Source organism: Callorhinus ursinus, unplaced genomic scaffold (assembly GCF_003265705.2).
Source record: "Callorhinus ursinus isolate GAN/ISIS: 27379988/994484 unplaced genomic scaffold, GSC_fseal_2.0 scaffold8, whole genome shotgun sequence".
Classification (NCBI taxonomy): Eukaryota; Metazoa; Chordata; class Mammalia; order Carnivora; family Otariidae; genus Callorhinus; species Callorhinus ursinus.
In genome coordinates, this window is record NW_027397070.1 from 14,696,986 (window position 1) to 14,718,573 (window position 21,588).

The following is a 21,588-nucleotide window of genomic DNA, read 5'->3' on the forward strand; positions in this document are numbered from 1 at the left end:
GTGTGTGTGTGTGTGTGTGTGTGTGTGTGTGCGCGCGCGCGCACAGTAGAATGCTACTCAGCCACAAAAAGGAATGAAATCTTGCCATTTGCAACAACATGGGTGGATCTAGAGGGTATAATGCTAAGCAAAATAAACTAGCCAGTCAGAGTAAGACAAATACCATATGATTTCACTTATATGTGGAATTTAAGAAACAAAACAAAGGGGGGAAAAAGAGACAAACCCAAAGCGACTCTTAACTATAGAGAACAGAGGGTTACCAGAGGGGAGGTGGGTGGAGGGGATGGGTGAGATTTTTATGGCTGAGTAATATTCTGTTGCACATATATACCACATCTTCTTAAAAATTGAAGTGTTGACACACAATGTTACATTAGTTCCAGGTGTGCAACATAGTGATTCAATAACTCTATACCTTCTTCTATGCTTACCACAAGTGTAGCTACCAACCAAATAATACTATTACAATACCATTGACTATATTTCCTATGCTGTACCTTCCATCCCCATGATTTATTCATTTCATAACTGGAAGCCTGTACCTCCCATTCCTCTGCACATGTTTTGCCCACCCCCCCACCCTCTCCTCTCTGGCAACCGTTCTTTTTATTTATGGGTCTGTTTCTGCTTTTGTTGTTTGCTCATTTGGTTTTTGGATTGCACATATAAGTGAAATCATACGGTATTTGTCTTTTCCGGTCTGACTGCATCTTCTTTACCTATTCATCTACTGATGGACACTTAGATTGCTTCCATATCTTAGGTATGGTAAATAATGCCCAATGACATAATGGTGCATATATTGTTTTGAATTAGTGTTTCATTTTCCTTGGATAAATATTCAAAAGTAGGATTCCTGGATCATATGGTATTTCTATTTTTAATTTTCTGAGGAACTTCCATACTGTTTTCCATAGTGGCTGCACCAATTTGCATTCCTATCAACAGTGCACAAGTGTTCCCTTTCCTCCACATCGGTGCTTGTTATTTCTTGTCTTTTTGATAACAGCCGTTCTGACAGGTGTAAGGTAATATCTCATTGTGGTTTTGATGTGCATTTCCCTGATGATTAATGATGTTGAGCATCCTTTGGCCATCCACATGTCTTCTTTGGAAAAATACCTATTCAGGTCCTTTGCCCATTTTTAATCAGATTATTTGGTTTTTTCTGGTAATAAGTTGTATGCGTTCTTTATATATTTTGGATAAAAGCCCCTTATCAGATATAACATTTGCAAATATCTTCTCCCATTCAGTAGGTTGACTTTTCATTTTGTTAATGGTTTCCTTTGCTGTGCAAAACTTTTTATTTTTTAGTTAAATGTAGTTAGTCCCATTTGTTTATTATTGCTATTGTTTCCTTTGAGGAGGCAGATCCAAAAAAATATTGCTAAGACCAATAACAGAGGTTTTGGTCTACGTTTTCTTTTAGGAGTTCTATAGTTTCAGGTTTTACATTAAATAAATTCTTTGATCCATTTTGAGTTTATTTTTGTATATGGTGTAAAAAAAGTGGTCCAGTTTCATTCTTTTGCATATAGCTGCCTAGTTTTCCCAGCACCGCTTATTAAAGAGACTGTCTTTTCTCTATTTATAATCTTGCCTCCTTTTTCATAGATTGACCGACCATACAAATGTATGTTTATTTCTGGGCTCTCTATTCTCTTCTGTTGTCTGTTGTCTGTTTTTGTGCCAGTACCATACTGCTTTGGTTACTATAGCTTTTTAGTATAATTTGAAATCAGGGAGTATGATACTTCCAGCTTTGTTCTTCTTTCTCAAGATTGCTTAGGCTATTTGGGGTCTTCTGTGGTTTCATACAAATTTTAAGATTATTTGTTCTAGTTTTATGAAAAAGCCATTGGTATTTTGATATGGATTGCATTGAATCTCTAGACTGCTTTGGGTAGCATGGACATTTTAATAATATTAATTTTCCTTCTATAAGCACGGAATATCTTTCCATTTATTTGTGTCATCTTCAGTTTCTTCTATCAGTGCCTTATAATTTTCAGAGTACAGATCTTTCACCTCCTTGCTTAAATTTATTCCTAGGAATTTGATTCTTTTTAAAGCAATTGTAAATGGGATTTTTAAAAAATTTCTCTTTCTGATCTTTCCTTATTTAGTGTATGAAAACAACAGATTTTTGTATATTCATTTTGTATCCTGCAACTTTACTGAATTCATTTATTCTAATAGGTTTTTTTGGAGTACTTAGGGTTTTCTATCTATAGTATCATATCATCTGCAAATAGGGAGAGTTTTACCTCTTCCTTCCTAATTTGGATGCCTTTTATTTCTTTTTCTTGTCTGATTGCTGTGGGTAGGACTTACGTGTTAAATAAAAGTGGCAAGAATGGGCATTCTTGTCTTACTTCTGATCTTAGTTTGAAGCTTAGTTTCTCACCACTAGGTATTATGTTAGCTGTGGGTTTAGAGTATAAAATTTAAAATACAGGTCATTGGAAAAAAAATTGAATATTTTTCTTTCAGCTTCGCTTTTCCTAAATTTGCATTACATCTGCATGCTAATTGATCTATTTAGACCACATAAAATGTTTATAATTTTTGCATTGTTTTTATCATACATATGTAAGTATGAATAAAAGTATTGTAATCGTAAAAATGTAAGTGACTTGTTATAAGACATTTTATTTTAGAAAAAATTATTTTTAACTGCTTAGAATTAAAAAGGTATTATTTCTTCCAGAGGACAATATCTTCTTATGATGAAATGTTATGATCTCGCAAAGTTTACTATTTATCAAGTAGCAGAAATGAACAAAGGTAAATATAATTAATGCAAAATTATAATTGTCTTAATTAAAAAATAAATACCTCCTAAAAATGCTTTTACTGTTTGCAGTAGTGATGTATGGATAACATGAAAGGTTTACTTCTAATCAAATATAGATTTTGAAACTTTATGTCTTCAGTTTCACATGCACATAGTCAACTATTAAATGCTTCATAATGAAGTGAGTTTTGTGAGAGATTATTATAGGAGATGCCAAGGTTATACTTTGATTTTTTTTTTGTTGTTGTTGTTGTTTGTAATTGGAATGTCTTATCGTGTGTTGGTGGTAAACAGATTTTAGTACTGTATTGATTTATTAATCCATATTTCAAAGGTAAATTATTGAATTGCTTGACTTCTTTAAAATAATTATATCTAAATCCTAGATACTTGGCAAAGGTATTGATAAACTTTCTTTTCCTTTTAGGTCTCATTGAGTTGAGTCCTATACAGCAAGCACTCATTTATTCATTTTGTGAAAACCATGACAAGGCCATCCAGGTCTTGGATGGGATCATTTTGAACAGGCCTGAGCTCACCATGTATACTCTATTGGCAAAAGCCCAAATGAAGGCCAAGAGAAACAAGGTGAAAAGTCTTGTGTAACATTTACTAAACCTATTAATAGAGTTTTTATGTTGTGTTTAGAATGATGGCTTACATACTTTTTTTTTTATAAAACTAAATTGTAACATTTGTTTATTGATTCTTGTGTTAACATTTGGGTTATTTCTTTTCTCTTAAGGGTAGGACTGCTGTAAATATTCTTTTTCATGTCTTCTGTTAACATGTGGAGTAGTTTTCTAGGATATATTCCTAGGAGTGGAATTGCTGGTATGTAGAAAATGTGAATATCTAACTTTCAAGAAAGTGACACATTATTACATCGGGTTGTACCAATTTATTCTCCTACCTGTCATGTACCTGTATGCCTGCTGATCTCTATCCTCTACTGTAATTGGTTATCAGACTTTATTTTTGTCAGTTTGGTAGATAAAGACTGATGTCTCATTGTGGTCTTAATTCACATTTCTCTGTTTGAGCACAGATTGAACATCTTCTTATATGTTTATTAACCACTCATATTTCCTGTACCGTCAATATCTTAAGCATGTTTTTTGTTTGTTTATCTTGTTCTTATTGATTTGAGGCATTAAAAAATAAATTCTGTATATTAATCCTTGGTTAGTTGTTATGTGTGCCATGTATCTTCTTGCAATTTGTGGCTGGTTTTATAGAGGTTCTTAATTTTAATGTAGTAGAATAAATATATTTTTTGTTTTATTGTCATGGCTTTAAGAAAATTCTCATTTAAGAAGTTTTTCCCTATCCCAAGGTCCATATTTTCTTCTAAAAGCTTAAAAGTTTTGCTTTTTCCATTTAAGATTTTACTCTAACTTAAATTGATTTCTTTGAGTGTGAGATAAGTGATAAAATATCTATTTTTCCTATATGGATATTCAAATGTTCTAGTATCATTTATTGAGAGGTTCTCTCAACCCAAAGATCTGAAGTGGTCCATCTATCATAAGTATTCCTGTATATGCAGATCTCATTTTGGGCTCTCTATTCTGTTCTTTTGGTCAGTTTTTCTATCTCTGGCTCAATAGTGCAATGTCTTTTTTTTTTTTTTTAAGATTTATTTATTTATTTTTAGAGGGGGAGAGAGAGAGAGAGAGAGAGAGCAGGGGGAGGAGGAACAGAGGGAGAGAGAGAGAGAATCTGAAGCAGACTCCCTGCTGAGCATGGAGCGCCGTGCAGGCTCATGACCTGAGCTGAAATCAAGAGTAGGATGCTCAACCGACTGAACCTCCCAGGTGCCCCTACAATGTCTTAATTATTATGATAGTTAATTATTATAGTTTAATTGTAATTCTTGATATCTGGTAGAGCTAGTCCCTACACCATATTCTTCTCCAGGAAATTCCTGGCTATTCTTGGGCCTTTACTCTTCTATATACATTTTAAATTCAGCTTGTCAAAATCTGTTAAAAACTCTGTCAGAATTTTGATGGAATTGTGTTCAATCTCTAGGTTATTTTAGGGAAAACTGACACCTTTATGATATTGAATTTCTTTTTTGGAATACTCTTATATTTACTTTAACCTCCTCTGCCCCTACCTATTGCTTTGTAGAAACCTGGGGTTATCTTTGATTGCCCTCTTCTATCCAATCAATAGTGATGTTCTCTTGGTTCTTTCTAAATATCTCTCAATTCTACCTCCTTTCTCTATTTCTGTGGTCATTATCCTAGTCCAAAGCCTATTTTTATTTTGCTAGAATGATAGCAACCATGTTGCTCTCTTCTAAGCTTTTATCCACACAACAGGGGCAGTGCTCTATTTAGAATGTAGATATGCTTTATCTCAAGCCCCTCCAGAGCTTTCCCAGGGGTCTTTTTTAGAGTCATGAAGAAGCAACAGGTAGGACATCAGCTACGAGAGGAAGCAGGAGGAAGTGAAGATGTGTTCACTTTAATTTAAAGGGGATGGAAGACTCTATGGACTCCAAGAGATAGTGAAGGGGCAGTAATCCAGAAGAGGAAGGAAATAACTTGTGTTCAGGCAGGGCAGAAGGAGTTGGGATCAAGGACACAACTTGAGGACTTAGCCCAGAAAAGGAGAAGAAAGGAAACCATTCAAAAACAAGAGAGAAAAAAAGATGGAAATGAAGAAAGATATAGATACATTGAAAAATAAAAAGGAGGGGAATGGAGAAAGAAGGTGATGTCTTTTTTTCTATGGCAAGGTCGTGTGCTGACAGTGAGGATGGAATGGTGGACTTTGAGGTGGGCTGTAAAGAGAAGAAGTAAAGCTAAGTGGAGGGCACAGAGGACACTTAGCATATCCATGCTAAATCTCATGGTGTCTTTAGTAATTTAATATGATTAAGGAAATGGGCTAAAGAGTCACAAATATTTATGTAACCATATAGATAAATACACCTATTAGTTTACTATAAAAAGTCATTTCTATCGGGATAATTGAATATTTTTTTCATTAATGAATTTCAACTATTTTGACTAAATAGTTTAAAGGGGTGATTTTCGGTATTAGTTTATTTCCTGGTGCCAGTGGAATCCCATTAAGAGCGCAGTAGGACAAAATAAAGGTTGATTAAAACCACATCAGATATTATCATTGGAAATCCCTTACTATCTAATAGCTGTCCAATATTTCTTCCAGGAAAATTGCTAAAAAATTGATCATAAACTAGTCTATAAATTTAAGTTGATTTTAGCCTACAAGGAAATAACCTTTAGAATTTAGAAATTATAGTTTCAAAAGTGCACGTGTATAAGCCTGCTTAGGTAGCAGATTGTAGGAGAGGCACCTTTGGTGGGATTCCCTGCCGTCAGATTCCCCGCCTGGGTCGTTGTCTGGCAGTGCACTGACAAGGCCTGTGTCTTTACCAGGCCTGTGTACCGAGGGTGAAATGAGAGTCGGGCTGTGTGCTCAGGATTCCCTTTAACGTTTAAGGTGTCATGTTCGTCATGTTAAATAAATACTAGAAAGAAATTTTCTCTTCTGTCTTTTTTTAAAAATCATTCTAGGAAGCTGTGAAAATGTTTAAAAAGGCGTTGGATATCTTTTCTCATTCTGATAAAGGACCAAATGCTGTAGCAGCTTCGGCAGACTGTCTGTATAACTTGGGTCTTTGTTACATGGAGGAAGGCAACGTACAAATGGTATTTTGTGCATTTAGGACTGTAGATTATTTGTGATTTTAGAAATTGATTGCTTGCATTCAATTCTGTTTCTGACCTATATAGTGAGTGACTAGACCAAATTTCTTATAAAGGTTGGCTTATTACAATCAGTGTGCACTCTGCAATGCCTACTATATTGTTTTATTTATTCAACATATTTTATTTGAGGCTTGTTTGTCAACAGTATTCCAAAGACTAATGTCTGTTTCCTACCACAACAATAAATCTAACTGTAAGAAAATATTGTAGCAGAATACTTTAATCACATTAGCATAATTTACTTATTAAATTATAGGTACTTTATTTTTTATTTTTTTAAAAGATTTTATTTATTTATTTATTTAGAGAGAGAGTGAGCAGGGGAGGGGCAGAGGGACAGGGAGAGAGAGAATCTCAAGCAGACTCCATTTTAAAATTGTCAATGATGTGATAAATAAAAAAATTACTATTTTATAATGGTTAATACTGGATATTTAATAATTTAATCTCTCTACACACAGACATATAGACACAGACACACACCAGCATGCACATGCACACCGTTCCAGACTTTGTATTCATAGGGTCTTGCATCTCCACAAACTTGAAAAAGAGTTGCACTTGATTAGTCGTTCCATTAGGAAATCCCAATAAATGTAAGATTAATTATAAATCTTTTCTGTGTTGTTAGCCCTTTTGGACACCAGAGCAAGCCAACCTTTGCTTTACAATGTTGGGAAAAATTTGAGTTCTATTGTTAAGAAATTTCATAATTATGTATCTTAGGCCCTCATGAAAAATAAATGTACAGGTTGTACTTTCTTTGAATAAAAAAGGCATGAAGAATAACAGTTAAAATTATACCTCTAAAAGTACTGTTATCTAACAACATGGATTATGTTGACATTAGTCTGGGATTAAAGGGACCTATAAATTATAGTAGTAAACCTGACTTGCTTATATTACTTTTATTTTCTTCACAAAGTTCACTGGGAAAAATGTATTTAAAATGACCAAAAATAAGTGAAAACTTTTCAACAATTGTTACACACTATAATTTATTAACATTTTAAATTAATATACTCTACTCATTAATATATTCTACTCACTAATATATTCTACTCACTATATTCTACTCACTACTTAACTAAATACTCTTCTAGGCTTTTGATTGTTTTACAAAAGCTGTGAAAGCAAATCCTGATTTTGCAGAAGGCTTTTATCAACGTGGGCTTTGTAAAGTAAAACTCCACAAGGATAGTTCGGTTCTGGATTTTAATCGTGCAATTACCCTCAATCCAAAACATTACCAGGTATTTAAATGAACAATTTCAGTGGTTTGGAGAGTGTGTCAAATTTGTTAAAACTATTAAATCTTTATATGTCATTGTTATTAGTTAGCAAGAATCGGTTACTTATACCTACTTTTCAGCTGTGTTTTGATAATTTGTATATCTGTATTTCCCCTTGAACTAAAAATTTTGTTTCCAACAGTGATACTTTATGTAAAAGTGCTTCATGAATTGTGATGTTTATAAATATTGTTAATATTTTATTGTACCTATTAACAATTATAATTTTATGTAACTATGCTATTAATTTTATTTACTTCGTATTTAGCTATCACATTTATTCCTGCCTTTTAAGAGACTGTAGAGATAACACAAAATTCAATAGGTGAAGCTTGATCGGATCCTGATTTTAAAAGCCTATGAAATTTAAATATACTAAATATTAGATGATTTTAGAGAATACTATTAATTTTCCTAGATGTATAATGGTAGTGTGGTTATGTAGAAGAATGTTTGCATAATGGAAAACGTAGGAGCAAAATATTATGATATCTACAACTTATTTTCAAATGGTTCAGAAAAAAGATACAATAAATATTGTAAAATAATAATTGTTGAATCCAGATGGTAGTCATATGGATGTTCATTGTACTATTTTTTCAATTATTTTATATATTAAAAATATTTTCTTTTTTTAAAAAAAGATTTATTTTTTTTTTATTTGAGAGAGAGTGTGTGCATGAGTAGGAGGAGGGCCAGAGGGAAAGGGAGAGAGAGAGAGAATCTCAAGCAGACTCCCCACTGAGCATGGAACCTACATGGGGCTTGGTCCCAATACCCTGACTGAGATCATGACCTGAGCTGAAACCGAGTCGGATGCTCAACTGACTGAGACATCCAGGCACCAGTTTGAAATATTTTCTAATAAAAGAGAGTGGGGAAAAAAGACTTTATTTTATACCATCTTTGGATGGCATGGATTTCTTCAAACTACAGTATATTTTGGGAGAACTGATGTTTTTACTAAAATATCCATTCCTACTTTCCCCTGCTCTTTTTCTGAAAAGGCATACTTAAGCCGAGTAGCCTTCTATGGTTTGAAAGGCAGATACTCCAAAGCAATCTTGAATTGTAATGAGGCCATCAAAATTTATCCTCAGAATGTGCGTGCCTATATCTACAGAGGAGTTCTGAAATACTACAACAAGGTAGGGCTGTTTCTTGCCTTGTTAACTGAGATTTTAGAATGGGCAGATGCTCAGATGCCAAGTTGTGACTTGTTTCCTTTTTTTCTCCATGAGAGGAGAATCACCGTGGTACAAAGGGCAGAACTGCATAGAACACTTTATACTTTCACAGTACTTCAAAGGGATTTCAATTCATAATTTTGCACAAAATAGTGCTATTTATTTTTGATATTTATATTTTAAATAGCACTTACTATTTACCTTATTAAGAAAGTAGTGTGTATTCATTGCAAAGGATTTGGAAAATACATAGGGGATTAAAGAAGATTAAAATCACCTATTATCCCCACTATCAAATGACAATTCCTGAAGAGCAATTTGGTTTATTTACATTTAGTCTTTTCTTTCCCTGAAAATATGATATGTATTTTCCAAAATTGGGATTATGCTACTTATAAATTTGTTGTGCCTTTCTTCTCATAATATTTAAAGATACTATTTTTAATGACCAAATAATATTCTACCATAGTATATTTTTATTGTTGGACATTTGGGTTGTTTTAAATGTTTTACTATTTTACTGTCTTAAATAATACAGTTACACACACTTAGAATAAAGTCATTGCTTGAGTTTATGATTGATTCCTAAACAGAAACTACTGGATCATATGGTGTGAGCAGCACCATTGATATCTGATACTGATATGGAATACTTTGTTTCTCCCTACTTTTCTTTTCTGACCTTTCTTTGTAACTATTTCATGTGAAATATATGGCAAATAATGCCTTAAAGCAAAGGTTAGACCTCGTATTACATGTCAATTCCATATACTGAATGATCTAAGGTATCAGAGAAGCATCAAAGAGGAAGTGAAAGAGAACATGGGTAGAAAACATGACCATTATGTTATATAACAGTATGAGTGACAGAAGCAAGCAAGGTTTGGCCAATATGGCTTATTTCTCTTTTACTAATAAGAAGTATAATCTTCTTTTTGCTTTATAGCAATATTGGCAATAAGATAATCATCTAAATTATATATTGAATTTTATTTGCAGGTAGGAGAGACATTATTATAATAATTCCTACCAAGAGATCTTAATTAACTCTGTGAAAGATTAGCTTAATTGTCTTAATTTCCCAGATGATGCACAGAGTAGGTAAATGAGTGTTCCAAAAATTCTGATAGAATCAAGAATTTATTTTGCAATTAAACTTCAGTCCATTATGATTAACCCTTCTTATCTAATTATTTTTTTCTTTATAGACTTATAAGCTAGCGATTACAGATTTAACTACATCTATCAATATGGACAAAAACAGTTATGTAGCATTTTATAACAGAGCATTATGTTACACCAAGATAAATGAACTTCGAATGGTAAGATGACCATTTTACTAAACTACACGTTATAGCATTTGTAAACACATGTAAAGCATTTTCTTATTTCTGTTATATAATTTTGAAAAATAATTCCTGTGGAAATACACACACACACAACAAACTTGAGAAACCAAAGAACCATTTCAAAGATGTTTAATGTTTTATTGGTCCTCAGCACATATTTTTACACAATCTTTGCAATGTCACATGAAAATTAATTTTACAATGCTCTTATAAGCATTTAAGGGCATTTATAAATTAAAATATATTACGCAATTCTCATTTGAGTGAATGTTTCTACTGATACACTGCTTGGAGAATTTTTAAGCAGTGATCCCTAGCAATATCGTTGCTTCAAAAATCTCAACATTAGCTAGAACAGTTTGTCCAGAGACTTTTTGGTACAGCGCTCAGACCACAGACACAGCAGGGAGTTTTCCATGATGGTTTCCAGCTCCCAGACCAGCGACGAGTGTTGCCTGTGTCTTTTGAAGCCCCAACTGATGGCTGCAGTAAATCTTTCTCTCTCTTTGTCCTGATCCACCTTCTACCTGTGCAAACCCTCTTTTCTGTTTCCTAATCTTACCCTTCTCTTCCCTACCCTTGTAGACTTGGTCCTTTTCCAGTCAAGACCCCACCGGTCAGCTGGTCTCCGTCTCTCAGTGTTCTGTCCCATCCTCGCGCTTCTCTTCCTCTGTCGCCTGCTTGTCTTCCCTTCTTACTTCTCTCTACTTCCATAGTCAACGAAGCTTTCTCCTAAGACACTACGTCGCATTCCTGCTGTTCTCTGTGGACACACTCCTCCAATCTCCTTGAAATTTGGACAGTGAAGTCTGTTTAAAACAGTTGGAGATTTAGAAACGTATTTGCTGTGGAAGGGAAGAAGTTGAGAACCATTGTTTCTACCTAAGAGACTGTAGAATTCCTGGTAGCCAGTCTATCAAGTTTCCTCCAGAAATGTTGACAAATGAATAACTAATTTTTAACAAAGGAGTTAAGATTCTAAGAGCTAATTAAAGGATCATTTATCAAGTAACCTGCACAGCAGGTGTCTTTGATGACTCCCTCCCCACCCCCATTCCTGCCTTTTCTGGGTAACTCTGAAGCCTCAAACAATGGACTGGGTGGGGGCAGGGCACTCCCATTTTTGTTATCTTTGATATATAGCAGAATCAGTGTTCTATGAATAGGGAAAATGAAAGACTACCTAGAGATTTAACTAGAATAATAACATATTGGTTATTTTAGAGCTGCCAGGTACTCAACACATTTCCTCCAACTGAGTAACTTTACAGAGGAGGAAATGAAAGCAGGGAGAAGTTAGAAACACATCCAAGTCACAGAAAGTAGAAGCCTGTATTGGTGTTCACAGGTTTGTTTGCTTCTGGTTAACAGTCTTTATGTGGCTTTGTAAAACCAGTTGACCTCCAGCATGTGGACCGGATGTCATTTAACAGTGTCACCGCCTCCCTTTTTGTCTCCCTCCACCTGTTTCTCAGCATTCCTGCCATCACTGGAGTGAGAAAACCCAAGTACCTTTCTGCAGAAAATGCACTTAGGCATTCTTCCCAAGATATGCTTTCATAAAAAATTAAGAAAAGGTGAAATCTGCTTCCTACCACCTCATTTTAATATAAATAACAGTTACCACTTACTTAGGGCTTATTGGGTGACAAGCACTGAGCTAAATGCTTTACCAACATACAATCAAAATATTTTTAAGTGGACTTTTGCAACGATATGATAAGTTATTAATATTCCAATTTTATAGATGAGGAAACTGAGGCTTAGTGTTAAGTAATTTCCCCAAGATTGAAGAGGTAATAATAATAGCAGAGGCATGATCCAAATCCTGCTCATTGACCTTCACGACATCTCATTTCCCACCTTTTGTTTCCTCTTGAGTCACATATTCAGCTGCTTAGTAGATCTCTAAGGCATCTTACAAGTTTTACATTCTGGGATTCTGTGACAGGAAAATTGCAAACATTCTAGTTTAGTTTTTTTTTTTTAAGATTTAATCCATTTGACAGAGACACAGCGAGAGAGGGAACACAAGCAGGGGGAGTGGGAGAGGGAGAAGCAGGCTTCCCGCGGAGCAGGGAGCCCGACGTGGGACTCGATCCCAGGACCCTGGGATCATGACCTGAGCCGAAGGCAGAGGCTTAACGACTGAGCCACCCAGGCGCCCCTAGTTTTGTTTTGTTTTATATGTATTATGAATTATTTTTACAGCCCTGGCAGAGGTTTGCTTATAATTATGTCACAATGCACATATAGGATCTTTAATTGTACAGTTCTTTTAGACACTTGAGTGCCTAGTAATGAAACACTAGAGAAGGACCAATGAGCAAATAGTAAAATATTTATTTGCATTTTCAGTTAGTGGGTGGTACAGGCATATAAGATTGGGCCCTTTTCTGATGAAGCTGTAAGGCTGCTTTCAGGCAAACAGGCTTGAGCAATGGAATGTAGTAAGGGCCACAGCAACGCCCTGGCTGAATAGACAGGCCCATCAGGTAACCCACCTCAGAATATCCACAGGCCCTAACTAACCGATGGGCTTCTTACAACCAGGCACAGTTACCAAAAAAGGGGAAGATTCCATACTCACCATACCCCTTCACCTTCCCCCTTTAAAAACAGCCCCACCCACTGCCTCCTCCCAGACAGCTGTCCTCTGCGGTCCTGCCCTCCACTCCCTTGCGGTGCATTCAATAAACTTCTATCTCCTTTGTTCTGCTTTAGGTGGAATCTATCACTGCCCTTGCCACCAGTTTCCACCCCATCAGTGCCCCACATCTGGGGGTCCCCGTCCAATTGAGAGACACCCCATTTAGACACCACAGAAACCTATATGGCTCTTTTGGACAAAATGTTTAGTAGGAAAATGAGTTAAGAGATTCAGCTCCAACCCAAATTTAGGATAGTCCTAGTACCTGGTACAGAACCAGTGAATTAAAAAAACAAAAAACAAAAAACAAAAACAGATTAAAGTAATGGAGAAAGGTCTTTTGAGTTGATAATTCTTAGTTTAAACTTGTGTATTACAAAACATGAGTATGCTTATCAAAATATATTTTTTTAAAGATTTTAGTTATTTATTTGACAGAGAGAGAGACAGCGAGAGCAGGAACACAAGCAGGGGGAGTGGGAGAGGGAGAAGCAGGCTTCCCGTGAAGCAGGGAGCCTGATGCAGGGCTCCATCCCAGGACCCTGGGATCCCAACCTGAGCTGAAGGCAGACACTCTACGACTGAGCCACCCAGGCGCCCCTCAAAATATTTTGAAGTAATTTTCCAATGAGTGCTTATTTGTTAGTGTATTAAAATTCAGTTTAACTGATTCATGATTTATTCATTCAACAAAAATTTATCTACTGCCTATTATAGGCAGGCACTGAGCTAGTTATTTGCTTTACAATGGTGAACAAAATAGGTAAGCTCTGCCTCCATAAAACTTAGGTTTCAGGGTTTCAGTGGTAAAAACAGTAAAACACTAAAAAGAAATTAAATGTTAAAAGGTAGCAAGTGCTCTGCTTTAATGTCAACAGTCATTTGGTGAAACTACTGAGTGGGGGAAGGGTATTGCACCCCTCCCCTTCCAAACCATATACAATAAAAATGCTTAGGATGATCCAAAGATAACATGTGAAAGGTGAGCACAGTGTGGACCATTTATTAAAACATAATAGTGTTTGTAATATTTAGTTAATGGGACCCTCTAAATCTGAATGATTATTTTTGGCCATAAATATAACTCACATTAAAGAATCCATGTTAGGTCCTAGTTTGGTCATAAACACATTTGTTCATAGTCAATGTGGTAAGGCTCTAAAGAGTTGAATCTAGGTTGTAAGTGATTATTTTATTTTTAGGCATTAATAGATTATGGAATTGTGCTGCTTCTTGATGCTGGAGAAACTGTGACATTAAATACTTTCATTAATCGTGGACTCATCTACGTAGAGCTAGAGCAGTATAGTTTCGCATTGGAGGTAAACCTTCCTGTTTACTTGTAAAAATGAACCCACTTGATTTTGCACATTCTTTTCAGAAAACTAGTGAACAATTTTTTTCTTGGTATCATATGGCCGTATTAATGAGCAATAACAACTTTAGCAGGAATTGTATTGAAGTACTTTGAATGAATAATAGAATCTTTGCCAAGAAATGTGTATTTTTACTTTGTTTTGATTACAGCTAATATATAAAAAAGTGTTTCTCATTTGAAGAAATATCAATACACTCTCCTTCTCCCAGGGAGTATCTTAGCTACACATAAAACTCAATTATTTGGTAAATAAAATGATTTGTGTAATGATTTATTTTGCTGCTCAGTGCTAATTCTTCCTCATTCAAAATTTTCCTCATTCCCCACTGAAAATATATCAAAATAAATCTGTTTTGCATAGGGCAGAAAATGGCTGCTCAAAATAGGCTACTGGGAATAGACTTTTAAGTTAGTGGAAACAGGCACTCAGAATTGCAATAAAATAGCATCTGCAGGGTCTTAAAAGAAAAACAGGTTGTTTAAAATGTATTTTAGTAATTAATTGTTATTAATTAAAATTAAACAAAATTCACCATTCTCATTTTTATCTTATTTGTATCGTCTATTTTAAGTTAATTTTGGAATTAAGATTAAGAAATATGAAGCAAAAATCAAATAGCAATTTGAAGTTTGCAGTTAAATAATGGTAATTTTGGTTTTGTGTTTCTGAGGAACGATGACAGAATATTATGTAGTGAGTGTTCCCTCATTTTTTTCACCTTTAGAGATGGCTTTTATTATTTTTCTGTGCCCTGGAGTTATCTTTTGAGATTCTGCCCCCACAGAAATACTTATTATTAAGGAAGTGTCTGAGAAATCTTATTCTAGGCAACTTATGCTATGATGAAATGTAATTTCAAGAGTTGAACTCCTTTAGCTTTTGGTTTTGAGTTATACCATTCAGAATTCCCTCAGTTAGGAGAAGTTAAAGAACTTTGTTTGGAGTGGGCAAGTAAGCTATGGAACTCTGGGCCACAGTGCTGGGGGTGGAACAAGTGAGGAAAACGGGGGTTGGGAGCAAAAGACCTCAGCTGTTGGAGAATTAAATACAGGGCCTGTGTTATCTAGCAAGTAAATACCATTTAGTATTTAACAAAATCTTTCAGCTAGGAAGTAGCAGGGCAAGATTTGAACTCAGATCTTTCTTGATTCCAAATCCTATGTTCTTTCTCACAAGGCAAGTACCTGGCATTGGCCGTAAAGTCAGGGAGATCACGAAGACAGAGAAGCTCATGGTCTAGTGGGAATCATTGTCAACCCTTCCCTTTCTTTACCCTACATCTAAATCATGAGCAAGTCCAGTCAGCTCTACCATCAAAGCATATTTTGAATTCATCACTTCTCATTTTTGCCACTGCTATCCTCCTAATTCAAGCCTCAACCATCTCCCCCCGGGACTACTGTAGGAGCTTCTTAACTGGCCTCTCTGCTTTTGCTCTTGTTCCTCTGCATGCTGTTCTTTACACAGCAGCCAGGGAGACCTCTTAAAAACATAAAGAAGATTGAGCTATTCCTTTGCTTAAAACCTTCCATTGGCTTCCCATCACATTTAGAATAAAATCTGAATTCTTGACTATGCCAGCCAAGACCCTATATGATCTGGCTGTTGTCCACTGATCCGCCTTCATTGTCAAATGTTCCTCTTTTCTTCGCTCAGGTCACCCCCCTCTGACCTTTTGCTATTCCTTGGAAATGCCAGGCTCTTTTCCTGCTTCACAGTCCTCACTCAAGCTATTCCCTAAGCAGAGAACACTCTTCCCACTGATCTGTGTGTGGTTTATGCCCTCCTTTCCTTTCAGATTTCTGCCCAAATGTGGCCTCCTTAGTCAAAAGGACCATAGATTGATTAAAATGGAATTTTTTTTAAATGAAAATAACTCAAAATAAGTCTGGAAAGGGAAAACAGAGGATACCAGCAGAAAACAAAAAATAAAATTTAGATCTAAATCTAACCCTATCAGTATTTACATCAAATAGAAATGGTCAAAATATACCAATTAAAATAATGAGGAGGTCAGATTGGAATTTTTAAAAAGTCCTTACTATAGGGGCTCCTGAGTAGCACAGTTAAGTGTTTGACTCGGTTTCAGCTCAGGTCTTGATCTCAGGGTTGTGAAATTGAGCCCCGAGTCAGGTTCCACACTTAGCATGGAGTCTGCTTAAGACTCTCTCTCCCTCTCCCAAAATATTTGCAAATGACATATCAGATAAAGGGCTAGTATCCAAAATCTATAAAGAACTTATCAAACTCAACACCCAAAGAACAAATAATCCAATCAAGAAATGGGCAGAAGACATGAACAGACATTTTTCCAAAGAAGACATCCAAATGGCCAACAGACACATGAAAAAGTGCTCGACGTCGCTCGGCATCAGGGAAATCCAAATCAAAACCTCAATGAGATACCACCTCACACCAGTCAGAATGGCTAGAATTAACAAGTCAGGAAACGACAGATGTTGGCGGGGATGCGGAGAAAGGTGAACCCTCCCACACTGTTGGTGGGAATGCAAGCTGGTGCAGCCACTCTGGAAAACAGTATGGAGGTTCCTCAAAAAGTTGAAAATAGAGCTACCATACGATCCAGCCATTGCACTACTGGGTATTTACCACAAAGATACAAATGTAGGGATCTGAAGGGGTACATGCACCCCGATGTTTATAGCAGCAATGTCCACAATAGCCAAACTGTGGAAAGACCCAAGATGTCCATCGACAGATGAATGGATAAAGAAGATGTGGTATATATACACAATGGAATATTATGCAGCCATCAAAAGGAATGAGATCTTGCCATTTGCAACAACGTGGATGGAACTGGAGGGTGTTATGCTGAATGAAATAAGTCAATCAGAGAAAGACATGTATCATATGACCTCGCTGATGTGAGGAATTTTTAACCTCAGGAAACAAACTGAGGGTTGCTGGAGTGGTGGGGGGTGGGAGGGATGGGGTGTCTGGGTGACAGACATTGGGGAGGGTATGTGCTATGGTGAGCACTGTGAATTGTGCAAGAGTGTTGAATCACAGATCAGTACTTCTGAAACAAATAATGTAATATATGTTACAAAAAAAAAAGAAGAAGAAGATAGCAGGAGGGGAAGAATGAAGGGGAGTAAGTCGGAGGAGGAGACGAACCATGAGAGACGATGGACTCTGAAAAACAAACCGAGGGTTCTAGAGGGGAGGGGGTTGGGGGGATGGGTTAGCCTGGTGATGGGTATTAAAGAGGGCACGTATTGAATGGAGCACTGGGTGTTATGCACAAACAATGAACCATGGAACACTACATCAAAAACTAATGATGTATGGTGATTAACATAACAATAAAAAAAATAAAAAAAAAAGACTCTCTCTCCCTCTCCCTCTACCCCTCCCCACATCCCTCTTTCTCAAATAAATAAATAAGTCTTAAAAAAAAAAAAGCCCTAGCTATATTCTGGCTGTAGGAAACATACTTTAAATATAATGATATAGATAGGTAAAAGTAAAAGGCTAAGGAAAAAAGCATGCCCTGCAAACACTAATTAAAAATTAAAAAAAGATTTTTTTTCTCAATGTAAAGTAAAAACTATTAATTTGAAGCGTTAAATTAAAAAAAAAGATGCAGGTTGAGGGAGAACCAGTGAAAGAATGTAAGACTTAATAATAAGAGGGCTAGATAAACAACCAAGAGAAAGCAGAGTCTTAAAACCTATCTAGGGAAAAATTTTTAGTGGGAGTGATTGATAAATAGTGTGGTTAAGTAGGACAAATACTGAAAACCTATTAGTTAATTGAAAGTTGTATGTCCTACCTTCATAGGAACACGTTGACCAGGAAGTAGAACGCAACATTTAGACTGGCATTGTTTAGGAAGTTAATGGTTAAGCTGGTTGGTGTGAGAACATTTATTTATGTCTTTGTCCTCTTGAAAACCTACCAGGAAAACAGTAAAGGAATAAAAAGGTACTAATTCCACAAAGTTAAAGATAGTGGAGAGGAGCTGTTGAGGGCACCAAAAACTACCACTCAAGATTTTAATACCTCAAACTTAAAAATGAATGGGTAGCCAAGGATCCTACACTTGAGGGAGGTGAAACAGAGACTAAAACAAATGCATTGCCATAGGTGTATGGGATGGTGGCAGAAGAGGAAGCGCATGGAGTGATGGTGTCGGATAGCTAAATATTAGCCTGTGTCGGAAGTCAAACATGATACAATACTCATGTTATTTAGAAATTTGAAGGTAAATAGCAGAACAAAACCCAGCAAGGTGTAAAAACAATTATCCTTGGGGAGTGGACTTGGGTAAGGAGAGGGGGAGCAAGAAGGGAGGCAGGGGGTCACTATAAGCTTTGTACGTTTTCTAGTTTTATTAGACCCTATGCATTGTATATAAAGGTTACTTTGAATAAGAGTAAAAATAGACAACAAATGCCTTTAGAGGCAGTTTACAAATTATAAAATGAAATTGGCCTTATTAAACAAGAATAATGAGTTGAGGGAATATGAGGACATGGCCGCTGTGAGTGTTGACCATACGTTCAAGGAGACCGGCAATGACACGGCAAGGCCATGTGTAGTTTTCGGGGAGGGAGGATTGAGGGAAGGCGCATTAGGGCAGGGCAGTGAGCCAGCGATTAAAGATACAGAAAGCGGCAGGGCTGTGATGCAGCAAGTTTCCAGAGGAGACAGGAAGGAATAAAGTCGAGAGCCCACTCTCTGACACAGAAAGTGAGACAGTGTGAGTGAAGGTCTGCACAAATAAATCCACCAGTGGAGGGAGTGGGAGTTGGGATTTTGCTTTGTATATGAGTGACTGCGTGTGGTTTGTTATTTAGCATCTCCATATTAGAGAAAAGATTCATGCAGATAAGAAAAATCGTAAAAATTCTGTTAGCTTTATTCTAAGTAATGCTAAGTCATCATTTATGTCTATTGCTGATAATTAAGGCCTAATTACCATATAGCATAATAATGGTTGTGTATATAAAGTCAAGTTGACATTTGTCAATTGTATCTGATTACAAAATGAAACTTGGCATTCTCAGTCTTTTAAGTTTGTGGTCACTCCCCACAACTCTTCAAATTAATAAGAATGTTTGTAACAAATCTCACACTTGTAAATTTGCTTCTATTTTAGCAAAACAATTCTTTTAGGGGAGTTAGCTGGCAGCATATCTGATTAGATTGTATTTGAGTAGACAATAACTTTCTTATTTTCTCCCACATATTTCCATTTAGTATCAAAATATATTCTAGGAATCTAAATGGGGAGTCTGCATTCACAAATTGGCCTACGTGACTAATACCTTCCTCCCGCAGTAGGATCCCAGGGTGCTCATTTGACCCTACTGCTCCCTCTTCCAGCCAGTATTTGCAGAAAACTCATTCTACCCCCACAAGACAGCCAGCTCCCTCCCTGTGGCACAGCCTGGGAAGGTTTGTGGAAGAAAGAGGGGAGAAGAGAAGGAAAGGGGAAGGGAGAAGGAGAAGGAGAGGGAGACCATCTATTAAGGTTAGCTCCTCGGGCACCTGGGTGGCTCAGTTGGTTAAGCGACCACCTTTGGCTCAGGTTATGATCCTGGAGTCCCGGGATCGAGTCCCGCATCGGACTCCCTGCTCAGCAGGGAGCCTGCTTCTCCCTCTGACCCTCTTCCCTCTCGTGCTCTCTCTCTAATAAGTAAAATCTTAAAAAAAAAAAAAAGGTTAGCTCCTCTCCAGTGCCCAAGGGAGGACAGTGAGTGTTAGGGCCACAAAGTCAGGACATTTTGCAGGCTTAGCACTTGTAATTCTCTTAACAACCTCTTCCCCTGGGCCATTCCAGTCTATCTTAGTTGACTTCTCTAACTCAAAATCTTGGGGTTAGAGTCTACATTGCTTCCTCTCAGGAGCTTCTAGGATCCCTGGACAAACAACACCCTTCCCAGAAGTGTGGACTCCAAAGGTAGGAGCAGCCTTAGCTAATCCACACCAAAAGGCCCAGTTATACACTTTCGCTGGGCCTAGGTGCCTATGTGTCCTATGACATGTAATGTCAAAGCTTCTCTCCAAGTGAATTTCCATTTCTATCTAGATGGGGAAGTCTCTGGTGGTGTGCGCTGGGGAAAAAACAATAAAATGAAAGCAAATGAAATATCTCATTACACAGAGCAGGGCAAAGCCACAAGAAGAGGGGAGACCAGTAGCATAAGATTCTGAGTGAGTTTCCAGCTATGCTCCATGCATTCTCACTAGCTGTGATACTAAAAGGAAAAATAAAGTTTTAGGAAGATGTATATTTTAATGCTTGTGTTAAATATATTCATGGTAGAATCAAAGTTAGAAGGAAGTTTAAGAAAGCACAAAAGATAATGTTGCAAAATTAACAAAAACTTATAAAACTGTTTCAGGATTTTAAACAAGCTGCACTGATAAGCAAGACTAATGTGAGCCTTTGTCAAGCCACTGCCATGTGCCATCACAGGTATGGAGTGCAATTTATGTTGATGTGAGAGCGGGTAGAACCATCATATTGATAATGATAGAAGAATAGAAGAAACAGAGGAAAATGTTGTGGAACTAACAGAGTACAAAAATGGGGAGAGACACAAAGATTCCCTGTAAAGAAGTGGGGAGCACACCTGAATGTGTCATTAAATATTCAAGAAAATACCTGCATCATGGCATTGGGGTACCCATTTGATACAAGCCCATTTACTGGAAAGGACCTTGGTAATATAGAGAATAAAATCATGCATAGCTTGAAATAGCTAAGAACAAAATCAAATTAATCAATTTTGTTCTTAAAATGGAACTAACTTTTAAAAAGTCTGTTTCCTGGAAGAGAGAGTGATTTCAAAACATAATGTATTTTCAAGAAAATTTTGCATTTAGAAAAACATAGTTCTAAATCTAAAACTAATTACAATACCAGTAAATATCCACAAAATACAATAAAATCTACAAAAAACATATTACTTAAAATATTATTACCTGTTTCTGGGATTATTATAAAAATAAGTAATGGGGCATCTGGTGGCTCAGTCAGTTAAGCATCCTGACCCTTGATCTCAGGGTTGTAAGTTTGAGCCCTGTGTTGGGCTCCACACCCAACTGGGTGTGGAGCCTACTTAAAAAAGAAAAAAAAAGTAAGTTATAGAAGTGGAGAAAAGAATAGGCTCAAATACAGATGACTATCAGTTTAAAATTTACTCA

General features: G+C 36.4%; 1 protein-coding gene across 2 annotated transcripts in view; it reads left to right on the plus strand.

Annotated features, from left to right (window-relative positions):
• Positions 1–21,588, plus strand: part of TTC6 (tetratricopeptide repeat domain 6) — a 202,793-nt gene that overhangs the window by 156,748 nt on the left and 24,457 nt on the right. For both annotated transcript variants that reach the window (XM_025869141.2, XM_073895111.1), the window contains 8 exons: positions 2,717–2,793; positions 3,231–3,391; positions 6,358–6,492; positions 7,656–7,805; positions 8,852–8,992; positions 10,240–10,353; positions 14,233–14,352; positions 20,784–20,857. In XM_025869141.2, the coding sequence (XP_025724926.1) occupies positions 2,717–2,793; positions 3,231–3,391; positions 6,358–6,492; positions 7,656–7,805; positions 8,852–8,992; positions 10,240–10,353; positions 14,233–14,352; positions 20,784–20,857 (972 nt within the window). The remainder of the gene's footprint in view (positions 1–2,716; positions 2,794–3,230; positions 3,392–6,357; positions 6,493–7,655; positions 7,806–8,851; positions 8,993–10,239; positions 10,354–14,232; positions 14,353–20,783; positions 20,858–21,588) is intronic.